The sequence below is a fragment of the Pelodiscus sinensis genome, chromosome W (assembly GCF_052426305.1).
Source record: "Pelodiscus sinensis isolate ZL-2025 chromosome W, ASM5242630v1, whole genome shotgun sequence".
Lineage (NCBI taxonomy): Eukaryota > Metazoa > Chordata > Testudines > Trionychidae > Pelodiscus > Pelodiscus sinensis.
The window spans coordinates 6554842-6582486 of NC_143084.1; the positions used below are offsets into that span (position 1 = coordinate 6554842).

The 27645-nt window shown below is 49.6% G+C and overlaps 1 protein-coding gene across 1 annotated transcript in view; it reads left to right on the forward strand.

Moving 5' to 3' along the window:
* LOC102451575 (citron rho-interacting kinase-like) overlaps positions 1 to 27645 on the forward strand; it is a 353172-nt gene that overhangs the window by 96979 nt on the left and 228548 nt on the right. Inside the window, 3 exon segments of the mRNA XM_075897800.2 lie at positions 4473 to 4568; positions 13276 to 13392; positions 14126 to 14235. Coding sequence (XP_075753915.2) covers positions 4473 to 4568; positions 13276 to 13392; positions 14126 to 14235 — 323 coding nt within the window.

Consider the following 27645-nt stretch of genomic DNA (forward strand, 5'->3'; position numbering starts at 1 on the left):
GGGACTTGATGTTACCCAGCCTTCTGTTTTCAGTGAGAGAAGTCCCGCAGTCTTCCACGGGGTTTTCTCCTTTTGAGTTGCTATACGGACGCCGCCCCCGAGGAATCCTCGACCTCCTGAAGGAGGGATGGGAAAGCCAACCCACCACCGGGCGGGGGACGGTGCAATACATCGCGCAGCTCCGGGAGAAACTAAGTCGTCTGGGCGAGTATGCTCGACTGAACCTCAAAGACGCCCAACACCGTCAAGCGAGGTATTATGACATCAACGCACGTCGGCGGGAGTTCCAGCCGGGTGACCGAGTTATGCTACTCCTGCCCACAAAAGAGTCGAAGCTCCTAGCACAATGGCAGGGACCTTTCGAGGTCATCAAGAGGATAGGGGAGGTCGACTATGAAATTAAGCTGTCAGGCCGACGCCAGGGGACCCAACTCTTCCACGTTAATCTTCTGAAGAAGTGGGTACCCCGGGATGCCCTGCTAATCGCTCCCCCCTCAGGAGAGGACGACCTGGGGCCATGGGGCGGGGCGGAAACGGAACAGCTGGAGATTAGCCTGAACCCTGACCTGACCCCACAACAACAGGCGCAACTACGTGACATCCTCCAGCGGTACCAGGGGATCCTCACGCCGCGACCGGGCCAAACGACCCTAGGAATACACCAGATCACCACGGAGGAGGGCCGGATCGTGCGAGAACCACTGCAACCCCTGCCCCGGAAAGTCTGGGACACCGTAAGGCGCGAGGTCCAGTTAATGAGGCAGTGGGGGGTCATAGAGGAATCAGCAAGCGAGTGGCGCAGCCCCATTGTGCTGGTCCCCAAGGCCGACGGATCAACTCGCTTTTGCATAGATTTCCGGAAGGTGAACGCCGTGTCCCGTTTTGATGCGTACCCTATGCCAAGGGTAGACGAGCTACTGGAACGACTTGGACAGGCGGTCTACATAACGACGTTAGACCTGTCAAAGGGATACTGGCAGATACTGTTAGACCCAAAGGCCCGAGAGAAGACTGCCTTCTCGACCCCATTCGGTCTATTTCAGTTTCGGACCATGCCGTTCGGCCTCCACGGGGCGGCAGCGACCTTCCAGCGAGTGATGGACCGGGTATTGGCCCCCTATTACGAGTTCGCTGCCGCCTACATAGACGACATTGTCATCTATAGTCGGACGTGGAAAGATCACGTGGAGCACCTACGGACGGTACTCTCAGCCTTAGGTAAGGCCGGCCTCACAGCTAACCCCAAAAAGTGCTGCTTTGCACAGCATGAGGTCTCATACCTAGGGTACGCCGTGGGGCGGGGAAAACTAAAGCCCATTTACAGTAAGGTGCAGGCCCTAAAGGAATATCCGACCCCGACAACCAAGAGACAGGTTCGCCAGTTTCTGGGGCTCGCAGGGTATTACAGAAAATTCGTACCCCAGTTTGCTTCACTGGCGACTCCCCTGACTGAACTGGTAAGGAATTCGGAGCCAACCAAGGTACGATGGAACCCGCAGGCCGAACGTACCTTCCAGACATTGAAAGAGAAGCTAGCCTCCGCCCCAGTCTTGAGGCAACCAAACTTTGACAAACCCTTTATTCTTTATACAGATGCCTCGGAGGTGGGACTTGGAGCCGCATTGACACAGGAGGGACAAGATGGGGACCACCCCATCCTATACCTTAGCCGCAAGCTGCTGCCACAGGAAAGGGCCTACGCAACTGTCGAGAAGGAAGCATTGGCGGTAAAATGGGTGGTGGACTCCTTGCGGTATTATCTATGGGGAAATAAATTTATGTTGGTGACAGACCATGCCCCGTTAGTCTGGCTAAATTCAATGAAGGATACTAATGCCCGGATAATGCGGTGGTACCTGGCCCTACAGCCCTACTGCTTCGAAATAATGCATCGACCTGGGGCCACCCACCTTAACGCCGATTTTTTTTCACGCATAGGGGAACCCGCCCCCACCCAGACCCAGCCTCCCCAAAGGGGGGAGGTGTGTGACAGACCTGGCCGGGTCCACACTGACCGCAGGGGAGAGACCCCCGTGGTCCATGGGAGAGTGGCTGTCGCGAAGGCCGGCAGCCGGCTGAACGGCGCGCGGCCAGCACGGACCCGCCGGAGGATGCGGGTAGGCGCGCGCCGCGGGACGAGGAGGGAGGCTCAAGCCGCAGCGCCGTGCCCGGCCAGAGCACCGCGCTTCGCCTCGCAGGGTGGGGCCGCGGACGTACGGCGGGAGGAGGGCCGCGGGCAGGACGCCGGGGAGGCGGGGCTTACCCCCACAGCGTCATTCCCCGGCACCTACAAAGGCGGCGGCGGCCCGCCCAGAAGGGGGAAGGGCAGGGAGCCGTCACCCTGGCTTCCAGGGGGGCCCGACATCCAGCACCCCAGGCAACGAGAAAAGACTGTGCAAGCAGCTGGTGACTCGCCTTGGGACGGACCCGACGCCTTCGGCGGGGTAAGCGAGCCGGCACCGGCTCGGCCGCGGGGGTCGACCGGCGGGGAGTGGAAGCAGCCCAGAGCGGGACCCTTTTGGTGCCCGTGGGCAGACGAGTTGCGGGCATCAGCCCCGTCTGCCGTGGGGGACAGCCACTAGACACTGTACTCCAATTAGGGCTCCGGGCTGGGACCCGGAGGTGAGGGTGGGCCCGGGTCCCCCACTCCCCACGCACCCCAACCCCGAAGCAGGTGTTCGGAACTAGAGACTTTCGCACGGGGGCGGGGCGAGGACTGAGTCACAGCCCCGACCCCCCCCCAGACGACTGCTAGCCCCGGAGGGGCAGGGGGGGTCCTCGCCCTGGACCAGAGGGGAGGGGACGCACGCCATGGTAGGGCCACCGACCCCCCCCCCCCCGACCTAGGGCAGAGGGGGTGATCGCACCCATCGGCTGGCACCACGATTGGACTGGGCTAGGGACGCCTGGGACAGTTAAGAGGCGGGTGGGTCCGCAGAGCCCCCTCTAACCCCCCCCCCCCCGGAGGGATAGAGGCACGGTGTTTGCACCCAGAAACCCTGTCACAGAGACTACATTTCTATGCCCACACTGCAGAGGGACACTTCTGGAGCTAGCAGCCTGGTGGTGGTAACGCTGAGGCTGCTGCTGAGCTGGTTGTGTAATAGGCCCATACAGTATAAGTCCTAATAGTCATGTGTGAAAACTGAATTGGCCTCTTAGAACTAGAAGACATTTTCCAACTGAAGAAAACAGTAATGCCCCTTCCATGTGGCAGTTCAGGGTACTAAATGTTGCAAACTCTTTCTAGACGAGTACTTTTTGGCAGACTTTCACTCCATTTTTTTAGCCTGTGTAGTGGAGGGTTGATGCTGTTACTGGATCAAATGAACCTTTTTGTGCTCCCAAGGTGATTTCCTGAGATAAGAGAAAGGAAGACCAGGAGATAGAAAATGCATGCATGTCAACTTGAGAAATATCAGGGAATTTTTCTGTGCTGTGTAGATTGGAAAGCAGGCAGGAGACCTTGGAGGAATCACAAAACTGGAGCTTTGCTAAGTGGCAATCAATCCACTTTTCAGGGCTTGATCTGCCTCCTGTGCTGCAGAAACAGTTGGAATGGTAAACCTAGCCATGAAGAAGAATAATGTTCTCTTAAGTTCCAACTGAGAACAAGTCTCAAGAAAGGAGACTGTGTATGGGCTTTGGAGACCATGGTGGCTGAATTGGAGGAGCTAAGGCAGAGAGGTAGATAGATGAGAGTTTCTGGGACACAGTAGAACAATCCCACCCCTGGTCAGACAGCCTCTGTGCTGCTGAGGAGGGTGAAAGACTCAGGGAATGAGAACATCCAACTGGAGCAGAGGGACTCTCCTTCCAAATAATGTTGTGGTTAAGGATGTTAAGAGGTGGGTAACTGACTAATCATGTAGTCAACACAATTTGTATCGACTACACGATTAGTCGATAAGAAAAGGCACTCGCAGCTACCCCCACTGCAGCTCTGCAGTTTGAATGTAGTGGGAGCTGTGTGTGTATTGCTCTCTCGAGACATCTAGACAGACTTATGTGTAGTGCTGGGCAGGAGCCGGTGGTTGTGGTACATGTAGGTACCAATGACATAGGGAAGGATAGGAGAGAGGTCTTGGAGGCCAAATTTAGGCCGCTAGAAAAGCGAGGTCCTGGATTTCAATCTATGGTGGCATTCTCTGAAATGCTTCCAGTTCCACATGCAGGGCCAGGTAGACAAGCAGAACTGCAGGGTCTCAATGCGTGGATGAGACAATGCTGTAGAGAGGAGGGGTTTAGATTTCTTATGATCTGGGGAAACTTTTGGGATAGGGGGAGCCTATACAGGAAGGATGGGCTCCACCTAAACCAAAATGGAACCATACTGCTGGCACTTAAAAACTGCTCTACAACCTTTTTAATTTTAATATATGAGCATTTGGTATGTGTACTGTATATGTATTGTATGTATTCTATGTATTATATTTCTGTATATGTCGGACATAAATCTTTGCTGTGTTTAGGAACTGGAGGAGAAACATCGTGAGGCTCAGCTGTCAGCACAGCATCTGGAATTGCAGCTGAAACAGAAAGAGCAGTTCTATGAGGAAAAAATCAAAGTAAATATTCCTTTTCATTACCTTCATGCTTTCTTTTATAGGTGCATTGGACTGTGGATAATCCCCAAACAGCTGCTTTTGGACTCTGATTCCCTGTCTGCTGCTTCCTTGTTCACTTCTTCTGAGAGTTGAATGAAACCTGAATAATTCTGCCTTTCAAACCTGTGCCCATCATGCTTTCACTTTTTGTGTGAGACTGTGTTATCCATGTAGGCTTTGTAAGGGAGAGCTATAAGAGCAATAAGAATCCATTTAACTGGTAACTGACCATTCCATTAGAACAAGTGATTCTTATTCCATGCTTGTGGGAAACCAGACGTTCAAAAAGGCTTTTATTTTTTTCTATCTTGTTTTGATCTGAAGAGCATTAACACGAGCAGCCCTAGAAGCTTTAAATTTAGCAAATGCAAAAACACTTTTGAAATTCCACATCCTTGGAGCTGTAACATTTGCCAGCCCGTCCAGAGATCCATCCACACTGCTTTTTTTCTATTCTCCAGGATATTTTAAGATTTGTAACAAATAGTTGAAAACATGATTATAGACACCACCTGAAATTAGGAAAGCCCTAGAGAGGAGACAGGATTATGTAGTGTGACAGGGTCAGGCCAGAAGGATATAAAAGTGTAATGGAAGGGAGGTACATTAGCCTCAGACTGAGTAAATCTTTGTTCCCAGGGTAAACTGGCAGGGGCTAGTCCAAAACCAGCAAGAACTTCTCAGAATAAATCAGGTCAGTTGAGCACCTGGAATTAATTGACCAGGTTTGCAGAGTCAGGTGAGCCAAGGCTAATTAGAACACCTGGGGCCAATTAAAGACCCAGTTAAGACTGGTTATAAAAAGAGCTTCCCTGTCTTGCACAAGAAAAACCCTCTTGCGCAATGCCATTACACCTATTACTTTTCAGGAAGAACGGCATTGCGCAAGAGGGTTTTTCTTGCGCAAGAAGGGGCAGTGTAGACGCTCCTTCTTGCACAAGAGCCTCTTCTGAAAAAAATGGTGGCTCATTAGGTATGCAAATGAGGCTCGGCGATATTCCACGCTTAGCCTCATTTGCATATTACTCGTGCAAGAAGCCGTGAGTATAGACATAGCCTTAGTGTGCAAGGAGCTGTGGGGATGGAGGGAGTGCTGCAGGGTGTTTAGGAGAGACATGCAACAGCAGATACCAGGAGGGAAGAGCCTGAGAAAAAGAAGGTGTGGGGAAGTATCCCAGGGGTTTTGTAGCTGTCTCGCAACTGGTATTAGAGACCCTTATAGGCAGCTGCTATTACAGGGCCCTGAGCTAGAACTCAGAGTAGAGGGTGGGCCTAGGTTCCCCCCAACACCCACCTCCCCATTTCCGCTGGGGAAAAGAAAAGAGTTTACCCAGCCCTGTATGTGGGAGTCCACCAAGACTGGAGTTTATTCTCCCTCTATATGTTATTCTGGCCAATGATAAGAGGAGCTCAACAAACAGCAAGCTGATACCCTAGGGCTGTGTCTACATGGGCGTGGTCTTGTGCAAAAGTGGCCGCTCTTGCGCAAAAACTTGCTGCCTGTCTACACTGGCCGCTTGTTCTTGCACAAGTAAACTGACGTGCTAATGTATGAAATCAGTGCTTCCTGCGCTAGAACTCTGACGCTTCTGTTCAGGTATAAGCCCTCTTGTGCAACTGTTCTTGCGCAAGAGGCCAGTGTAGACAGGAAACATGAATTTCTTGCGCAAGAAAACCCGATGGTTAAAATGGCCATCAGAGCTTTCTTGCGCAAGAGAGCGTCTACACTGGCATGGATGCTCTTGCGCAAAAGCACATCTCTTGCACAAAAGCACATGCCACTGTAGACGCTCTCTTCTGGAAGAGTTTTTGCACAAGAAGCTGCCAGTGTAGACGTAGCCTGGGTGTAGTGCCTACATTGAGGGCTGCTGTGAGCCTCTGAGGCAAGCAAATCTGCCTGAAAGTGCAGGACTCACCGAGTTTTGAATAGGAGCTTTGTCACAATAGTAGGCTTCAGGACTAAGCCCAAAGAGCTTAGTCTGAAAAAAGCTTAGACTTAAAACAGCTGTCCAGGAGAGAGGGACTATGATGATGATAAAGAGGAAGAAATTCTTGGGGGGTGGGACTGAGGTAGTGGACAGTGCCTGATCAATTGGAACAAGCATACTTTTTAAGGCATGTAGGGAATCATGATGACAAGCATGAAGCTAAAAGTTGGATATTAGAAAGGAGACCAAAGCAATGGTAAGGTAAAAGGATTGAAAAGAGTGTAAAGAAATGGGAGGAGCAGTAGAGGGAAATGAGAGCCATGGTATAAATAGGGCAAGATTGTTTAGGCTTTGTAAATGAAATGGTATACCAGTGAAGGGATTTAGGAGATGGGAAGCATGTATGTGGAGCAGAAATAATAGTACAGGCAGTCCCCGACTTATGTCGGATCCGCACTTACGAACAGGGCTTTCTCGCCCCGGAGGTCGAGGTGGCGGATTGCTGCCTGCGAGCTCCGGGGCGAGAAAGCCCCGTTCGTAAGCTGCTCCCGGTGCCCCTGGTCTGCTGGAGACCGTCTCCAGCAGACCAGGGGCACCGGGACTGAAGCCGCAGCAGCAGCGGGTTCCCGCGCTTCTGAGGCTTTGCCAGAGCAAAGCCTCAGAAGCGCGGGAACCCGCCGCTGCTGCGGCTTCGCTCTCGGTGCCTGTGGTCTGCTGGAGACCGTCCCCAGCAGACCACAGGCACCGGGACTGAAGCCGCAGCCGCGGCGGGGTCCCTCGCCTCTGAGACTTTGCCAGAGCAAAGCCTCAGAGGCGTGGCACCCCGCTGCCGCTGCGGCTCTGCTCCCTGTGTCCCTGGTCTGCTGGGGGGGGGCGCAGCTAGTGTGCCCCCCCAGCAGGCCAGGCTTTTGTTGTGGACCCTGGGGCAGAGCAGCTGGGGCGCTGCCGATTGGTCCTGCAGCACCGCTCTGGGCACTACTGGACCAACCCAGCAGCACCCCAGCTGCTCTGCCCCAGGTCCTGATTCAGCCACTGCTGGTCAGTTTCAGCAGTGGCTGAATCAGGACGCCTGGGGCAGAGCAGCTGGGGTGCTGCTGGGTTGGTCCAGTAGCGCCGAGGAGCGGTGCTACTGGAGCAACCCAGCAGCACCCCAGCTGCTCTGCCCCAGGCGTCCCCAAGTCAGCCGCTGCTGAAACTGACCAGCGCTGACTACAGGAAGCCCGAGGCAGAGTTGCTCTGCCCCAGGCTTCCTGGAATCAGCCGCTGATCAGTTTCAGCAGCAGCTGACTTGGGGACGCTTGGGGTTCTTAAGTTGAATCTGTATGTAAGTCAGAACTGGCGGTCAGTTTCAGCAGCGGCTGAATCTGGACGTCAGTTCCGACTTATACAGATTCAACTTAACAAACCTACAGTCCCTATCTTGTACGTAACCCGGGGACTGCCTGTAATGGGGGGGAAAGCTATGAGACTCTGGAAGTGGTAGAGGAAGAGAGAGAGGTTGAAGATTATGGCCATGGGAGGTACTAAAGATACCGGAGTTAACAGTGGAGCTATTGAACAAAGAAAGATTAGGAAGGAAGACACAGGGAAGGGAGTAGGAGGGACAAATTCAGTTTCAGAGAGGGAGAGAGAGTTTGAAATGGCTGTTCTCCCAAGAGGAGAGGTTTGAGAAACATCAGAGTTGTGACAGGACAGAAGAATTAGAACTGAATCAAAATGTCAGTTGGCTATTTAAGTCCAACCATCACTGTAACAGTAGTCCATAAAATCTAGTTTTCCCAGTCCTTTCATGGCTAGGTTACTGATTTTAATTCAGACCAGTAGTCCCTGCATCTTGTAGTATTATGAGAGCTTACATACCTTTTATGCATTTCAATGTATTTAAAATACATCTCTCCAAAGCTGTGGACATATGTACAGAGTATTAATTTTAAAAAAAATCTGTGCAACAGCCAAAAGGCATTTCAGTCCACTTCTTAGCAAACAAATATTGGTATCTCGCAGGTTGACACCTTACTTAGCACCCTTGTTATGTGTGTCAGCAGAGATGCAAAGGATTAAAGTAATCATGGAGGTGGAATTGCTCTATCACACCTACACGTGGTTCTTACTGGTCATTATTGAGAAACATCAGTGAGGTAATGAAAGGGAGCATACATTGCCACTTTCCTGTCCCATACTTACTTTGTGGATAGAGGAATTAATTTTCCCTGTATGTCCAACTGGCATATTGCATGAGCACTAATTATGAAAGACTGTTTAAAAAAATAACCCATAGTCTTTCCAATAACTCCTATTATTCATGTAAACTCAACTTTTACAGACAGCTGAGCACTCCCTTTGAAGCTTGCTGCCCTAGGCACTTCCTGCCATCCCATCTAGTTTTCCTTAGAACAGTGGTCACCAACCAGTAGATGGGGATCTACCAGCAGATCTTGGAGCCTCTGACTGGTGATCTTGACTGGTTTGGCCAGGAAGCTACCAAGCGCTGTCACTTCAGTTGCCCTTCCCGCTACTGTCCTGTTGCTCCTGCCCTCTGCCTTGGAGCTGCCTCCCCCCAGGAGCCTCCTGCTTGCTGTGCAGGGAGCAGGGCCGGCTCTAGGCACCAGCAAATCAAGCACGTGCTTGGGGCGGCACATTTCCAGGGGCAGCATTTCCAGGTAAGCAGCCACCCCTGGCAATGCCCTGCCCCACCCTGCCCTGCCCAGCAATTTTAAAGGGCCACAGGAGCTTGGCTCTGGCTGCGTGTCCCCGGGAGCTGGCTGCAGAGCATGGCACGGCCCCACAAGCTCCAGTCCTGCCACGGCCCCAGCTCCCTTCACTGGGGAGAGACCGCTCCCTGCCGGCCGCCCGGCTGGCTGCGCCCACTCTGCCCCGTGCCCCTCTGGCTCCATGCCGCCTGTTCCCTCTGCCACCCCTGCGCCCTGCTCCCCGGTCCCCTTGCTCTCCCTGTTCCCTGCGACTCTCTGGCTCTGTGCCACCATTCCCTGCGCCGCCCCTGCACCCCGTGCCCCTCTGGCTCTGTGCCCCCTCTGCACTCCACAGCCCCTTTTCCCTGAGCCCCTCTGGGTCTGTGCCCCCCATTCCCTGCACTGCTCCTGGACCCTGATCCCTCTGCCCCTCCCGTTCCCCACATCCCATTCCCCATGCTTCCCCTGAACCTTGCTCCCCCCATCCCTGCATCCCTCTGGCTCTGTGCCTCCCATTCTGCACTCCACCCCTGTACCCCCCACACTGTTCCCTGCACCCCTCTGGCTTTGCGCACCCCAGCATCTCAGTTCCCCTGCTTCCCCCGTGCCCCTCTGGCTCTGTACCTCCCATTCCCCACGGTGAACCCTGCTCCCCCTGTTCCCCATGCCCCTCTGGCTCTGCGCTGTCCCTGCACCCTGCTCCCCCGTGGGTCAGGGTGAGGGGTGCTTGTCCATAGGGAGGGGCTGGACAGGGCAGGGAAAAGGCTGTTGTGACCCAGCAGCGAGTGAAAGGGGAGGGGGAGTTTACTTGAAACACCTTTGTCTTTATGGAAAAAAATAATTAAAATTATATTTGCTATTTATAGGGCTAAAATGCCGGGAGAAAAACAAAAACAAAAACAAAAACAAAAAAACCATTGCAAAGTGCAAACGTGTAAAAGCCAACAAAAAAAAGGGGGGGGCCACTACAATTTTTTTTTCTTGGGGTGGCAAAAAACCTAGAGCTGGCCCTGGCAGGGAGTGGGATGGAGAAGGGGGGCACTGATGTCAGGGTGTCCCCCCTCCCCCCATTCCTGTACCCTATCTCCACACAGGGAGAAGGGGATGGAGGGAGCTTGGCAATGCAAATCTCTGTCACTCTCACACCCTGTGTGTGTCTGTTATTCTCACAAACACTCACTGTCCCTCACTCTCAGCTCCTGACCCTACACACACATGGGGGCTGGTTGTTACTACTTTTACTGCTGGCAAAGTGGGTTAGTTTGGTTTGTGACTGGTCTGTGCATTTCATAACTTTCATTTCACTCTTATGCTTAAATGTAATTATTTGAGTAGTGAGTTCTAACATGCCTAACTTGTCATGTCTGAATTAATTATCTCTATGGTAATTGCTGCTCCTGGAAGTGGCTGGCGTGTCCCTGCAGCCCCTGAGGGTATGTCTACACTACAAAGTTAATCGAACTAACGGATGTTAGTTCGAATTAACTTTGATAGGCGCTACACTAGCGCTCCGCTAGTTCGAATTTAAATCGAACTAGCGGAGCGCTTAGTTCGAACTAGGTAATCCTCATTCTACGAGGATTAAGCCTAGTTCGAACTAGCTAGTTCGAATTAAGGGGTGTGTAGCCCCTTAATTCGAACTAGTGGGAGGCTAGCCCTCCCCAGCTTTCCCTGGTGGCCACTCTGGCCAACACCAGGGAAACTTGTCTGCCCCCCTCCCGGCCCCGGACCCCTTAGAGGGGCATGGGCTGGGTACAGTGACCGTGCCAGGTGCAAGCCTGCCAGCACCCAGCTAGCAGACCCTGCACCTGGCACGGCTCAAGCCAGCCACCCGATGCCCCCCAGCCATCTGCCTCTTCCCGGGACCAGGCTGGCGGCTCCCGGGAGCTTGCCCGGGACCGCAAGAGGTGGGCACCCGCCTGGTCCAGTGCAGACATCGTGGACCTCATCCACGACCTCCGCACTAGGCACAGGAAAGTGGCCATCTAGGGCAGGAGAGCTGCCAGCCTGGCCACCCAGGAGCAGGTGTGCATGAAATTCAAGGGGGTCCACTGAGACCCCCGACCCTGAGCCCTGAGCTTAGAATGGCCGTCCTGGGTCAGACCAAAGTTCCATCTAGCCCAGTAGCCTGTCTGCCGACAGCGGCCAACCCTAGGGACCCTGGAGGGGATGAACCGAAGACAGTGACCAAGCCATTTGTCTCGTGCCATCCCTCTCCAGCCTTCCACAAACTTTGGGCAGGGACACCACTCCTACCCCCTGGCTAATAGCACTCCATGGACCCAACCTCCATGACTTGATCTCACTTCCCTTTAAACTCTGTTTTAGTTCTAGCCTTCACAGCCTCCTGCAACAAGGAGTTCCACAGGTTGACTATTTGCTTTGTGAAGAAGAACTTTCTGTTACTAGTTTGAAGCCTGCTACCCTTTCCTTTCCTTTAGTGTCTTCTAGTCCTTCTATGATGGGAACTAATGAAGAACTTTTCTCTATGCACCCTCTCCACCCCACTCCTGCTTTTATAGACCTCTATCATATCCCCCCTCCATCTCCTCTTTTCTAAGCTGAAAAGTCCCAGTCTCTTTAGCCTCTCTTCATATGGGACCTGTTCCAAACCGCTCATCATTGTAGTTGCCCTCCCCTCTCCCACCCTCTCTCTTCCCCTCTCCCACCTCCTTTTCCCAGTCTCCCCCAGTTTTGTTCAATAAAGAGAGATTCTATTTTTGAACACAATTGTCCTTTATTTTGTACATCAGGAAGGGGGGCTAAGGAGGGGTAAGTGGAAGGAGGTGAGGGAGGAATGGGGCACGAGCCCCCGATGGGGAGGACTGGGCTGGCTCTGCGGGCTTCTGGGGGTAGAACCTCTCCTGCAGCCCCCCGATTGCCCCCTCTCCCCAGATGGCAGCCTGCGGCAAGTGCAGCCGGGCTGATGGCCGAGTGCTGTGATGTGTCCAGTGTGGGTACTTCGGGCACTCCAAGCCAGGACTGCTTTGCAAGCGGGGCACCCCTGAGAACTGTCTGTCTGGGGTGGGGGTCGGGTCTCTTTAAGCACAGCCCTCGGCTAGCCTGAGACAGCAGCTCCACGGTCTAAGTCCTACTCTGATGCCCTGCCGGCACTGCTTCTGGCCATCCTTAACCTCTCGTCAGGATCCACTCTGTGTGGACATGCTAGTTCGAATTAGCAAAACGCTAATTCGAACTAGTTTTTAGGTCTAGATGCACTAATTCGAATTAGCTTAGTTCGAATTAGCGCTGTAGTGTAGACATACCCTGAGAGAGGCAGAGCAGGGGGGCTCCACATGCTGTCCTTGCCTACAGACACCACTCCTGCAGCTCCCACTGATCAGTAACAGGAAACTGTGGCCAGTAGAAGCTGTGGGCTCAGTGCCTGTAGATGAGGGGCAGCACATGGCACCATGGCTGTACATGCCAGCTGCTTTCAGGGGTGGTGCAGGGCCGGGTCAGGAGCAAGCCTGCCTTAACCCCACTGCTCCACCACCTGGAAGCCATCTCAGTTAAATGGTGCCCAGCCAGAGCCTGCTTCCTGAACCTCTGTCTCAGCCCTGGACCTCCTCCTGCACCCAACCTCCTGCCCCAGACATGAGTCTCCCTGCACGCAAACTCTTTCCCAGATCTCGCACCCCAATCCCACCCTGGGCTAAGCCTGGAGCCCCTCCCACACTCCAAACCCCTTGGCTGAAGACCAGAGCCTGCACCCTAACTCCCTACCCCAGCCTGGTGAAAGAGAATGAGGTTCGGGCAGGAAGAGGATGTAGTGAGCAGGGTGAAGCCTCCAAGAAGGGGTGGAGTAGGGGCAGGGCTTCAAAGAAGGGGCGGGAAGGAAGTGGTGGAAGGGTATTTGAGTTTGAGGTAGATCTTACATTGCACTTAAATTGAAAAAGTCATCTTGTGGTCAAAAAGGTTGGACACCAGTGCCTTAGGAAGTGGCCAAGCCCCTTCATCAAATGTAACTCTTCCCTAGTGGCTTTCTTTCTGACTGCCCTTTGGCTAATGAAACAGGTTCAAAGTGAGAATGTGTTTTGTTTACTTTAGGTGCTAGATGCTCAGATGAAAAAAGATCTTGTTGATAAGGAAGTGCTTGAGAATATGCTGCGAAGACATGAACAAGAAGCACGTGAGAAATGCAAAATTCTGGCTGATCAGAAGGCGGTAGGTGTAAATCAGAAACTGAATACTTTTAAGAGCAAGGGCACCATTTCAGGAGTCTGTGGGGGGGCAGCAGCCATGGGCTCTGGGCCGTGGCTAGCTTTTCATCCTGTTCCCTGGGAGCTAATGGAGTGAGGGGAAAGTGCTTGCATTCTGTGCTTGCCCCTCACACCTGGCTAGTGAAGGGAGCTCACCAGCCAGGTGTGTGATGCGTGCACAGAATGCAACTACTTTACCCTCACTCCCTTAGCGTCCGGGCAACAGGATGAAAAGCTAGCCATGGCTACAGCCCCAGTATGCGCCCGAAATGGCGCCCTTGTATAAGAGTAGTCATTTTAAGTCTCTTACCCAGAGATGTTTCTAAAATAAAGATCTGTTGTTGCTGGAGGCTTTTGGGGGTATATGGAGAGGGTGTGTGTTTGTGTGGAGGGTTTTCTTTTGTTTGTTTGTTAGCTGTTCTTTTAATTCATGATATCTTCAAGAAAGTCATCCATGCCGCGTATGTTACTTCCTGGCAGTCCAGTACATGGTAAACATAGGAGCTCCTTGCTCTTGATGTGGAAAAGACTGGAAAGCAATTATAAGTTGATGTAACATTTGAATACATGATTGCTTTTTTGTTTTCTTGTTCACTCCATCTGATACCTTGTTTCTAGAAGTGATTTTTTAAAATGCCCCCTTGCTGTAGTCACTAACTTTTGTCTTATGATCTCAAAGGCAGACTGTTCTGTTTCAGATGATCAATGCCATGGATTCGAAGATTAGGTCATTGGAACAGAGAATAGTGGAATTGTCTGAGGCTAATAAGCTGGCAGCAAATAGCAGTCTTTTTACACAGAGAAACATGTAAGTAAAGGAACTGCTACACCACTCATGTTACAAGCCCCTGTGCAAGCTCAGTAAGACCTATTCTCCAAACGTATTCTTTCTCTAACTGCAGTTTGCTCAATATTTTGTTTCCCCTATCATAGCTGTGAAGATGTATTGGTTTGTATTGTTGCCTTGTCTTTGTTTGGATTGTTTCATGAGGCTTTTGCTGTGTCACTTAATAATAATAACAACAATTATTATGATTAATTTATTATTTTTGCTGCATGCAGTTTTTCAATATAAACATTTTGTGGAAAAAATTCAGATATTTTTGAATGTCAAACATTTCCTGAGAAGCAGTAATTCCAGTTCTGGAGATATATATAAAAAATAGTATTCCTTTTGCTTCTGGTGTTTAGGACTTGATCACATCTGCTTCTTGTGGTCATTGCTCATTGAAACTCAAAGCCTTATAATTATTTCACGCTCCAATATGAGAAGAAAATATTAAATGCCCTTTCTTCACAAAGCTTCCATCTTGCTCCCAGCATCTAAAAAAAGTGGATACTGATTTAGGAATTTTCCTTCATGTTTTTAAATGTTGATTAAAATATGAGGTATTGAAGTTCTCTGCCTGTTTTGTTTTTTTAAAAAAAGAGGGACCTAGTCCTAAAATTAAAGTGGTTCTTTAATCCTGATTGCTTACTTTTGATCCTGAAAGTATTTGGGTACAGTATCACCCACAATGATATGGCAGCGTGTAATATGGTGTGACTCACTACTGGGGTGCCTCCTGCTGGTCGCTCTGGGAATTAGCTTCTTGGTGCTGGAGTGCCCCCTTCTGGTTGGTGTCTCCCCATGTCTCTGCACTCTGGGGTTCTCCCCCTCTGGGAACCCCCAACCCCCTATGCCCTCCTTGCCTCAGTGGCCCACTGCCAGTCTTCATCTAGCCCCTTACCTCAGCTTCCCTGGCAGCCAGGTCCCTCCTGCTCCCCAGCCAGAGCAAGAGTGTGTGTCACGGCTGTTCCCCACTCTGGCACTATGAATGCAGAAGTTGGGGGCCCGCAAGAGCCTCCAAAGCCTTGTCTCTATAGGCTCTGGTACAAAAACTTCCCCCCAGAATCCTAATATGCAGATTTTGGGGAACCTGCTGCCACCATCAAGTGCTTTTGATCCCCCCCAAAAAAACAAATGAGTGGACGGTTGAAACCAACCCCAGGGCACCCCAAGCTCTTTTTCCCCCCAAAAGAGCTTGAAAAAGAGAAGAGAAAAACAAGCTGCAGTCTCTGGTAGCTGGCCCCTCAGTCAGAGGCCTGCAGATACCCACAGACAGACCTTCCAGGACACAAGAATCAACCAATACCAGTTAATTAGAATTTAAAAAAATATTTTATCACCAAAACAAAGCTACAGTTGCAAGCATAGTAAATCAGCTAAATGGAAAGAGCCACCATTTGATATAGATGCTCAGGGAAAGTCCCTGGGCTGTAATCCTTCGTTACAAAAGAGAGAAACAATTAGCCAGCTCAGACATGATTTCCAAACCCCCAAACAAGGTAAACAATAAACCCTGACAGACTATCTAAACTTTTCCCTACTTACGCATTTTAACAAGTCCGTTCTTGGAGAGAGAAGCATCTCCCATCTCCCTCAATAGTTGTGAGAAACTACTCTGCCTCTCAAACATAGAAGAGAGATAAAAACCCCTCTTTGCCAGTTTGAAACCCTCCGGCTAGGTACCTGAGTTAACCCCTTAGTCACTGGGTGCTGGTCAGCACTCCTGTTTTTGACAGTGTGTCTCCCTTCCTTCCTCAGGGAGCCCTTATTTATACAGCCCCCAGCTGGGCCCTAATTGCCTGTATCTGCCTCAGCTGCGGGCTTTGCTCTCAGGTTTCTCCCAGGGCTGGGTTTTACCCTTAAAGGGCCAGTGCAGGGCAGATGCCCCATCACATAGCGGTTCTCAAACTTTTGGACTAATGATTCCTTTCATATAGCAAGCCTCTGAGTGTGACCCCCTTATAAATTAAAAACACTTTTTATATGTTTAATACCATTATAAACGTTGGATGCAAAGGGGCTTTAGGGTGGAGGCTGATAGTTTGTGACCCCCCATATAATAACATCTAGACTCCCTGAGGTGACCTAACCTCACCCCCAGCTGGAGAACTCCTGCTATAGGGTTTTAAACATCAGTTCATCTTCAGATTTTCCTATCAACGGTCAGCCTAGCCGTTTTTAGGGACCTTATTTTGTCCTCCATGGCAGCTCCTTCAGTGTTTTCAATTGAGACCTACAGGCCTCGTTAGTTGCTGCTGATGCTGTAGTGACTGGAGCTAAATCCTTATTTTAAAAAATGAATAATAAAATCCTGGCTCTCTTGTTACTATTTTCTTAAATCTCTGATTCCATCTCTGTGATGGATAGGAGGAGTGCTGACCAGCACCTGGTGACTAAGGGGTTAAACTCAGGTAGCTAGCAAGGTTGTTGGCAGGGAGCCAGAAGAACCAATGGGGATACAGTGCTGAAATTTGAATTGTGAAGGATAAACTCAACTGTTGTCAGTATGACCCCTGCTGTGACCTGGGTGTTAAGTCTGGTCTTTGTAAAGAGGTACGTGCTTGAACACAGGTATACAAAAGGAGGGGACAGGTGAAACTGGTTTGAACCTGTTGTTACGGCTGCAAAAGGACTGTGAGGGGACAAATAATGATTGGAGGGAATTTGGTGCAAAGGGGCATGACCTGTATATGCATGCAATTGTAAGTGGTCAGTGAAAGAGGGGTAATTACCATGTAAGATAGTCCAAAAGACCTTGCCTTTTGTTTGGGCAGTTGCAGAAACTTTGCAGGAACTTTTTTCCTGAGTATCCTGGAGATTTTTGCCCTGGAATGCATTCCTGAATAAAGCTGGTTGCTTAAGAAGGGTGTCTGGAATTGATTTGGTAGGGGGTTTGGGCCCCCATCCGAACCCTCGGATTAAATTCTCCGTCAATTGTATAAGATACCTTGCCTGCTTTCTTTTTGTGGGGAAGTTAAGCCAGGAGTTGAGACACACAGAATGATTTAAATCCAGGCAGGACTACCATGCCTCAAAGGAATTCGGGGCATGGAAGTGGACTGAACCAACATGGGATTGTGAGTACATAAAGGGAAAAAAGTGACTCTAGTTGTGCTCAGGGTATTTTTCTTTAATTTGTGGTTTGGTTTGAACTGCTCTGTGTGAATCGATGCCTCCCCTCCCCTCCCCTCCCCCCATTCACCATCTAAGAATTGTTCCCAGAGATTTTCTCTGTGTTTTAATTTTTTCTTAGTTGCTCTGTAACACCTAGCAGTCAAGTATGCTTTATTGAGTGTATCTTTTGTTTTGTAATAAAAATCACTATTTTAAGGTGATGATTTGATTCTTGTGTCCTGGAAGGTAACAGCAGGTCTGTCTGTGTGTCTGTCTGCATGCCTCAGACTAAGAGGCCATTTTTAAATCCCCCTTAGTTCGAACCAACTACACGCGGCAGTTTAAAGTTAATCCGAACTAAGTCCTTAGTTCAGATTAACTGTTACACCTCATTCCACGAGGAGTAACAGTTAATCCGAACTAAGGACTTAATTCGGATTAACTTTAAACTGCCGCATGTAGCCGCGGGCAGTTCATTCGAACTAAGGGGGATTTAAAAATGGCGGCCAGACGGGAACATACAAATAAAGCCCGGGATATTTAAATCCCGGGCTTCATTTGCAACTCCGGTTGCCTGATTTGCCTACCTAGCTCAAATTAACGAGCTAGTGTAGACATACCCTTGGAGTGCCAGAGTGGGGATCAGCCCTGACAGTCTCAGAATCAGATTTTGGTTCATATTTTTACTTAGATGCCTTGTTTTCCCTTAGGAAAAAAGAAGTGGTTTTAAGCTCTTTTAAAGTGATGCTCTTCTAATGAGAACTCTATTTTCATGTGTAGGAAAGAGTATACACTACTTAATATCCTGTAAGTAGGCAAAAATAAGGCTATTATGGCTGTCTGGAGAAATATGTGCAGACTATGAGTTGCGTATTGGAATACTGGATAGCACCTCTGAGGATAGCAGTTGATTAGATCAATTTGTAAAAGCAAATGAAATCAAGCAAGGATGAATTTTGGCATAGAATCTCTTCAAACTCTTCTTTTAGCAGTGATTGACTGTACCAACAGAGATGTAAAATTAGGACATTTTATTAAATTTCTAACTCCTGTCAAGCTCTTCAACCTCAGCATACCTAAATCTTCCACAAAAGTTACTGTTAAAGTTATATATGAGTTGCTTTATGCAGATGATTATAATCTTGTTATTCGCCCCCAGTTAATCATCCAACAAGTTTGCAGAGGCTGCTAAAATCATAACTTGTCATTAATTTGAAGAAAACAGATACGTGGGAAAACACATGTAAGACGCAACATCAGACAGTGGTCTTGAACTCAGTTGTAGTAATAAATTTTACTTCTCTTTCTGCTAACTAAAGAAATGTTTACCAGAATCCAAAAGGGGTATTTTACTGATTGAAATGTTAACTTTGGAACCAGCATGGCTGTCGTATATTAGATCAAAGTTTCATGTTCTCCATGCTGTAATGATTTCTTCCTTGCTCTATGCCTGGCTATGAAACACTTAGGGTATGTCTACACTACCCTCCTAGTTCGAACTAGCGGGGTAATGTAGGCATACCGCACTTGCAAATGAAGCCCGGGATTTGAATTTCCCGGGCTTCATTTGCATAAGCGGGGAGCCGCCATTTTTAAAACCCCGCTGGTTCGAACCCCGTGCAGCGCGGCTACACGGGGCTCGAACTAGGTAGTTCGGACTAGGCTTCCTATTCCGAACTACCGGTACACCTAGTTCGAACTAGCGGGGTAGTGTAGACATACCCTTATAGACTAACACTTCAGTTAGTCTATAAGGTGCCACAGGACTCCTCGCCGCTTTTTTAGGACACTTTGGAACTCTTATGGGTATTACATCATAAATCAGACTGGTGGCTAGATGCTACAAGGATGGGCATTTTAATAGTTTAATAATATAATCTGCTACTGAAAGGACAGTTTAGCTGGACTAGATGCATTCTCTGGAAAGAGAACAGCAGACTAAAGTAAAAAAGCAGAGGAAGAAATATAATGATGACTAAAACAAAAGAATTCAACCCATTGTGACATACGTAAAATATCCACATGTTGGGTAGGGAGTAGCAAACAAATTGCTTTGGCAAGTCAGTAATAGGACAGGAAGTTTGGAGTGAGTCATGTTAGTCATTAGGGGTATGTCTACACTTGTAGCCTAATTCGAACTAGGGCTGCAAATGTAGGCATTCGGAATTGCAAATCAAGCCCGGGATTTAAATATCCCACGCTTGATTTGCATCTTCCCAGCCAGGCGCCATTTTTGAAATTTACAAGCCTGAAGTAACTGCCCGCGTCTACACGCAGCAGTGAAACGGGCGTTCGAAATAAAGTCGTAGTTCGAACTACCTGTTATTCCTCCTGCAATGAGGTTTGACAGTTAGTTCGAACTAGGGCTTTATTTCGAACGCCCATTTCACTTCCGCGTGGAACGAGGTGTACAGCTAGTTCGGATTAGGAAGCCTAATCCGAACTAGCTAGTCCGTGCCGCGTGTAGCCGCACGGCACGGAGTCTGAACTAGCCGGCATTTAAAAATGGCGCCGGCCGGCTTCATGCAAATGAAGCCCGGGAAATTCAAATCCCGGGCTTCATTTGCAAGTGCGGATGACTACATTACCCCCGCTAGTTCGAACTAGCGGGGTAGTGTAGACATACCCTAAAATATTCTGGGTCTTATTTTCTATCCCTTTCCTAATAATTCCTAGCATCCTATTTGCCTTTTTGACCGCCGCTGCACACTGTGTGGAAGTTTTCAGAGAACTGTCCACGATAACTCCAAGATCTCTTTCCTGATTTGTCGTAGCCAAATTAGCCCCCATCATATTGTACATATAGTTGGGGTTATTTTTCCCGATGTGCATTACTTTACACTTATCCACATTAAATTTCATTTGCCATTTTGTTGCCCAATCACTCAGATAAGTGTGTAGCGCCCCCTCTCCACCTGGTTACCTTCTTTAAAGCCAATCTCCTTACAGGTTTTGATGGACAGGTCTGGGTTCTTCTGGATCCCGCCACCCACTCAACTTTATTTTTTCCGATGGATTTATTTGGCGGTGCCTCCACCACCCTCACTCCTTCCTGGCAGGGTCACCAGGGCAGCTTGGGAGGAAAATTCTTGCCCAGGATAATCCCCATGTATTTGCCAGATAGTTGGAGACTCCCAGAAAATAGCACAAACACATACACTATAATAAACATAATTATATTAAACAGGAGACAAATATAACAAAACAGGGTAAAACACTATCTTTAGGTTCACCAGTGCCCAGCAACTGTAAGGTCAGTGTCCTGTTGGTACACGTACTTTGTTGGGGCTCTTGATGACTTTTGACCACAAATTTCTTCTCTGCAGTGGTTTAGCAGTGGGGCTGACTAGGTCCAGTACAGCCCAAAGGACTCACACATGGGAGAAGGCAGTAAATCCCTCCACAGGTTTAATATGCAGCAGGTAATAAAATCCCCAAACAAATTCCCTGACTTACTAACTAAAAATTGGTGCACTCACACACTCCATGAATGAGCCTCAGGTTGAGAGATGACTCAGTCATTGCAGAGGGGCTGCTCTCTTCTCGCAGGGATCCTCTTCAGGCAGGAATCAGGCTGCTTTGGTCCCAGAATTTCCCCTCACCACGAAGGAGTGCAGGGCTCAAGGTGCAGGCCACACAACTGCACCAGCATTCAGACCCACATAGCAGGCAGCAGCCCCAAACCAGCAGACAGAGCAGAGCTGACCATGCAGTGACTCTCTCACCCAGGGAGCTGGAGCCAACTCAGCCTGGCTGGGGAAGCCTCCCAGCAAACTCCACAAACTGGGAATCAACAGTGGAGACATAAACCCAGCTGAGGGATCCTGCCTTCAGGTCCCTAGAGACTAGTTCTCAGGGGGAACCTGCATGGAGGCCTGGGGCTTACCAGCTCCCACCCAGCCAGTCCTCCCCTTGCCCTGGCTGGCTCCAGACTCCCCCAACAATGGCCCCTCCTTCCCCTCCTGAACTCCCTGGGAGGGGCATCTCACTCCCCATGGGTTGCTAGGAAGACTCTGTCCCTGGTAGGGAGGGGGAGCCAAGGCAAACTCAGAGTGCCTGTCCCTGAGCTGCCAGCAGACAACGCCCCGGGAGTCTAGGTCATCTCCTTGGGGGTTACAAGTGAAAACAGGCAGAGCAAAGTAGATTGCAAACTGAAAATAACAGAAAACGCTTAGCTACTTCAACACTAAAACTTCAGTACAAACTTATTACAAACTTACTACAAACTCACCCTAAAACTGTTTTTTTCCTGGCCCAGCCTTCCAAACCAGGGAAGTCTCCTTTTCCCTGGGGTCTCTGATTCCCTCCTTTGGGTGTGCCACACCAGCCAGCCAAAAGACCTGCACTCCTACTTTCCTATTGTTTTTAAAGATTCCCTTTTTGCATGGGGAGTCACCTGGCCCGTCCCCACCAACCACTGCTAAGACCTAAGGACAAAAGTCAATTTGCATATGATTGCCCAGACATTGAGCCCTCCCAGCAGTGGAATCACCCTTGATGGCTTTCATTTACACATTTAAAATCCATAAAGCATTCCACACTCCATATGTCTAACTTTACACACAAGAATGATCTATACACCTAGATAAGATAAACAGATCCATCAGATTAAGACAGGAAGATTGATGGATTACATGAGATAATTTGCCCAACGCATCTTTGAGTTATGTATATTTTTGTCCATAAGTCCATTTCATAAAGCATGGTGGGGGGGGGGGGTCCATCACAAACTCTCAAGGACTTTCAAGTGATGTCTGTAGGTTGTCCAGGTTTTAGACCCATACAATAGTGTTGGGAGAAAGACGGTTTGACAGACAAGAAGTTTGGTGTCTGTCTGAATGTCATGAACTTCAAAAACCCTGTGCCATAAACGAGCAAAGACTACTGGCACAGCTCAGACGATGCTGGATTTCTACATCAATATCACCCTTAAAGGGGCTAGACTCGAGGGGCAGCCAGGGATAAGACACCCCCTGACCGCACCCCTTGACATCCCCTTACAAACTCCCTGCTGCTCACCACCACACAGCAAGTTGTGGGGAGGAAAGAAAAATCCCAGGAGATGCTCTAAAGTAGCCCCCTTACCGCCTCTGCCCCAGAGGGAGCAGCAGCAGTAGGAAAAGTGAAGTCCAGGCCTGCAGCAGTGATAAAAGGAGCCAGGTAGTTCCCCAAGAAGATGATAAAGGGGGTGCTGCTCCTCCTCCCTCATCCAGGAGCAGGGCAGCAGAGGCCTCCCACCCACCATTACACACCCAGCAGCTCCTACAGCCAGCTGAGGTGTAGTGAGGGGGGAGGAAGCTGCCTGCAAACAAAGCAGGCGGAGAGAAGAAGAGGGGTCCTGGCCCAGAATGGAGGCAGCCAAGGCCTGCCTGCCACAGCAGTAGCAGCACACCCCTCCTTGAGAAGAAAGGGGTGCAGGGGGGAGCAGAGTAGAGACTGTGACAGGGTCAGGTCAGAGAGAGACAAGGGGTGGAAAGGTGGAACATTAACCTAAGACTGAAGAGATCTCTGTTCCCAGAGTAACAGGGAGGGGCTGGTTTAGAACCAGCAGAGGCAATCGGGGCTGTGGAACACCTGGGGCTAATTGACCAGGCCTGCAGAGTCAGGCCAGCCTGGGCTGATTAGGACACCTGGGCTATGTCTAGACTGGTGCGATCTTGTGCCAGAAGTATGCAAATGAGGCTAAGCATGGAATATAGCCGTACCTCATTTGCATATCTAACGAGCCTCCATTTTTGCGGAAGAGGCTCTTGCGCCAGAAGGAGCTGTCTACACTGCCCCTTCTTGCGCAAGAGGGTTTTTCTTGCGCAAGAAGGGGCAGTGTAGACAGCTCCTTCTGGCGCAAGAGCCTCTTCCGCAAAAATGGAGGCTCGTTAGATATGCAAATGAGGCTCGGCGATATTCCACGCTTAGCCTCATTTGCATACTTCTGGCGCAAGATCGCACCAGTCTAGACATAGCCCTGGGGTTAATTAAGGAAAACCACTTGAGACTGGCTATCAAAGGAGCTTGCCTACAGTTGGGGCGCACGTGTAGCTGAGAGGATGGAGGCGGGCACTGCTGGGAGTAGGAGGGAAGGAGACAACAACTGAACACTAGGAGGACGAACCAGAGAGAAGGAAGGTGCTGGGGAAGTAACCCGGGGTCTTGGAGCTGTCTTATAGTAGGTGCCAGAGATTCACACAGGCAGCTGTTATTACAGGGCCCTGGGCTGGAACCCAGAGTAGAGCGTTGGCCCCAGCTTCCCCCCAACACCCACCTCCCCATTTCCACTCGGGGCCAATGATGAGAAGAGTTCAGCAAACTAGAGCCCTAGGCCTGGTGCCTAAAACTGTGGGCTGCTGTAAGCCTCTGAGGCAAGCAAAATCCACCAGGAAGTGTAGGACCCACTGAGTTTTCATAGGAGTTTTGTCACAATAGATGCACACACTAAATTCACTACAGAATATACAAAGAACTAAACAAGATCCCCCACATGCATGGAATATGACTTAGATACAGGGAGAGTTTTAACTGGCTTAAGCTATGTCTACACTACAGAGTTTTTTTTTCAGAAAAATGGTAATTTTTCCGAAAAAACTTCACTTACTTCCACACTGCAATCGTGTTCTTTCGACAAAAAAATCAAAAGAACAGAGGGGGTTTTCCGACATTGGTAAACCTCTGTCTATAAGGAAGAAGCCGTTTTCTGAAAGAGCTCTTTCAGAAAAAGGCGTGTGTGGACTGGGAAGAGAGTTCTTTCGAAAGAAACAGAAAGAGGAAAAAGCACAGGTGCCCTGGTGGCCACTCCGTCCATAGTAATCACAGCTTACATGTAAAATAAATGTCCACACTGAATGGACGCTATCTTTTGAAAAAGCAGATAGCTTTTTCAATGCGCTTTTGCTGTGTGGACGTGCTCTCTCGGAAGAACAACGAGAAGTCCTGTGGCACCTTATAGACTAACAGATTTATTGGAGCAGACTAACACCTCTGATACCTCTTTCGGAAGAAGTTTTTTTTAGAAGATCTCTTCCAGAAAATTTTCTTCCGAAAGAAGCCTGCAGTTTAGATGTAGCCTTAGTATGGGAAACTTTGACAGGAGACTGCACCAGCCATTTTGTTAGAATCTCCTGAGATGTGTTGTAAGTCAAAATCTTGGCGAGCCAAACTCCACTGAAGGAGTTTCTTGTTAGTGTCTCTGTCTGTGTGAAGCCACTGCAGAGCAGAATGATCAGTCTGCAGATGTGTCTTCCCCAAATATATGGTTGTAGCTTCTCTAAAGCGTATACAATGGCATAGCATTCCTTCTCAGAGACAGACCAGTGGCTTTCCCTCTCCTAGAGTTTTTTTACTGAGGAACACAACAGGGTGGAATTGTTGATCTGGCCCTGTTTCCATCAAAACTGCCCCCACACAACACTCTGACGTGTCCATGGTGACGAAGGGTTTGTTGTAGTCTGGGGCCCTTAGGACAGGGTCAGCTATAAGAGAAGTCCACTTAACTGTGCTTTGCTGCTCCACTGACCTGACCAGAAAAAAGCAACCATCTGACTATTGTGGTACAAATCTCCTGTAATATCCTGCTAAGCCTAAGAAGGATTGGACCTGGTTTTTTTTACTTAAGGACAGGCCAGTTTTGGATAGCCTCTACTTTAGCCTGTACAGGGTTGATAGTCCCTTGACCCACCTGATGTCCCAGGTTTAGGCCTATTTGACGCTTCCTAGCCTCAACAGTCAGCTGGCCCTCCCTTATGCGCTGGAAGACAGCTTGGAGGTGTTCTAGGTGTTCTGCCCATGAATCAGAGAATACAGACACATCGTCCAGATAGGCCACTGCAAATTCACCATATCCTGCTAGCAGATTATCTACAAGTCTTTGGAAGATTGCAGGTGCATTGTGTAGTCCAAAAGTGGGGACATGAAATTCATACAGCCCCACATGTGTAATCATCCAGAGGTATTTGCCAGTATCCATTGGTTAAGTCTAGGGTGGAGATAAACTTGGCACGTCCCAGTTTCTCCAGTAGCTCATTTGTGTGTGGCATTGGATAGTTGTCTGAGCAAGTTACAGCATCCAGCTTATGGTAGTCCATGCAAAAGCAGATTTCTCCATCCGGTTTGGAGGCTAGGACCACCAGAGAGGCCCATGCACTTTCAGAGGGGAAAGTTACACCCATCTCTAGCATGTCCTTGATCACCTTCTCTATCGCAACTTTGGCTTAAGGAGCCATCCAGTAAGGTTGGGCTCTGTTTGCACCTGTGTCAATGGAACGGTAAGCCCATGCAGTCTGTCCTGGGGTGGCTGAAAACATTGGTGCAAAGCTGGTGCACAGCTCCTGGATCTTCTGACACTGCTCATGGCCAAGGCTCATGGAGACGTTTACCTCTTGGATGCCACACTTACCTTTCCCATCATAGTAGGCTCCTTCAGGCCACTCGGCGTCATCTCTCTCATGGGCTGTGAACTGAAGAACATTGAATTCTCGGGAATAAAAGGGCTTTAGAGAATTAACATGATATACCTTAGGCTTAAGGTTAGGGTCTGGGAATGCTATGCGGTAATTAACTGTTCTTATGCGCTCTCGGACCATGAACGGTCTGTCCCAGGATGCCTCCATGTTATTGGCCTGGGAGTGCCTTCAAGACCATGACTTGCTCACTTACCCTGAAGGACTGCTTTCTGGCATGTTCATCATACCAGCCCTTCTGCTCTTGCAGAGCATTCTGCAAGTTTTGTTGAACAAGGGCTAAAGAGTCTGATGGTGTTTTGCAAGGTGCCTACAAAATCCATAGTGTTAGTTCCTGAAGAAGGGGTAGCCCCTTCCCATTGCTGCTTCACTAATTGCAATGGCCCCTTTAACCTCATGTCCATAAACAAGTTCAAAGGGAGAGAATCCCAAACAGGGATGGGGTACATCTCTGTAGGCAAACACTAACTGCTGCAACACCAGGTCCCAACCATTGGAGTGTTCATTTACGAATCTGTGTATCATAGCTCCCAAAGTTCCATTAAATCTCTCCACCAGGCCATTTGTCTGGTGGTGGTAAGGGGTGGCAACCAAGTGGTTCGACTCATGAGCTACCCAAAGATGTTCCATGGTCCCTGCCTGGAAGTTAGTCTCTGAATCCGTAAGGATCTTGGAGGGCCAACCTACCCTGGCACAAATATCAGTTAGTGCCTGGCACAAGCTCTTGGCCGTGGTGTTCCCTAGAGCTACTGCTTCAGGCTGTTGGGTAGCAAAATCCATGAAAGTTGGTATAGATTGTTTTCCTCTGGGTGTCCCTTTTAGGGAAAGGACCAAGAATATTCACAGCCACATGCTGGAATGGAACCTCTGTTATGGGGAGTGGCTGGAGAGGTGCCTTGACCCGGTCTTGGGGCTTTGCCACTCGCTGGCACACCTCACAAGACTGGACATACCTAGACACTTCCTTGCCCATCCACTACCAGTGGAATGACTTTCCCAACTGGTCTTTGGTTCTGTTCACCCCAGCATGGCCAGTAGGGTGATCATGGGCTAAGCTCAAGAGCTTTTCCCGGTACTTAGTTGGAACTACCAGCTGTTTCTGGTGGGCGCAGTCCTCCTTGCACCCACCAGAAAGAGTCTCTTAGTATAAAAGTTCTCTTTCTACCACAAACCTGGACCTTTTAGCAGAGCTGAGAGGCAGTGGCTCGCTCCGAGCCACCATCCAAGCTCCCTTGAGGTTCTCATCTGCTTCCTGCTCTGCCTGGAACTGCTCCCTTGGGTCTGGAGACATCAGGTCCCTGCTGGGTTGTATACTTGGGGTTGCTTATTCTGAAAGCAATGCAGGTGATGTGGGTGCCTCTGCTGGCTGTGAACCACTCTCTGCTGGTGCACTGAGTTGCATTGCAGGCTCCGGTGGTGCCTCTTTTGTGCAGGTGCAGTTGCTGCTGCAGGCTCTGTGGTGCCCTCTGCTGCTGGTTCTGATCCTGGCACTGGCTATTCCACCTGTTCCAGCTCTTGGGCTGGTTCCACCTGGATTTCAGGAACTGGATACATTGTTGTTGCTGTAGTTGCTGGTTTGGGGTCTGGCTCTACCATCTCCATCTGGGTCTCCAGCCCTGGGGTATCTGGGGATACAGACTGGGCCCCTGCAGAAGGCTGAAGAACAGAGTTAGATGTGGAGGCCTGCTTAGCCCTGCTGCGGGTGACCATTCCCACCTTCTTAGCTTGTCTCACATGGTTGGCTAAGTCCTGTCTGTAGTGTGTGTTTGTGTTTGTGGGTTACTTGCTATGTGCTGAGCTTGTGTGTGTGTGTGTGTGTGTTTTG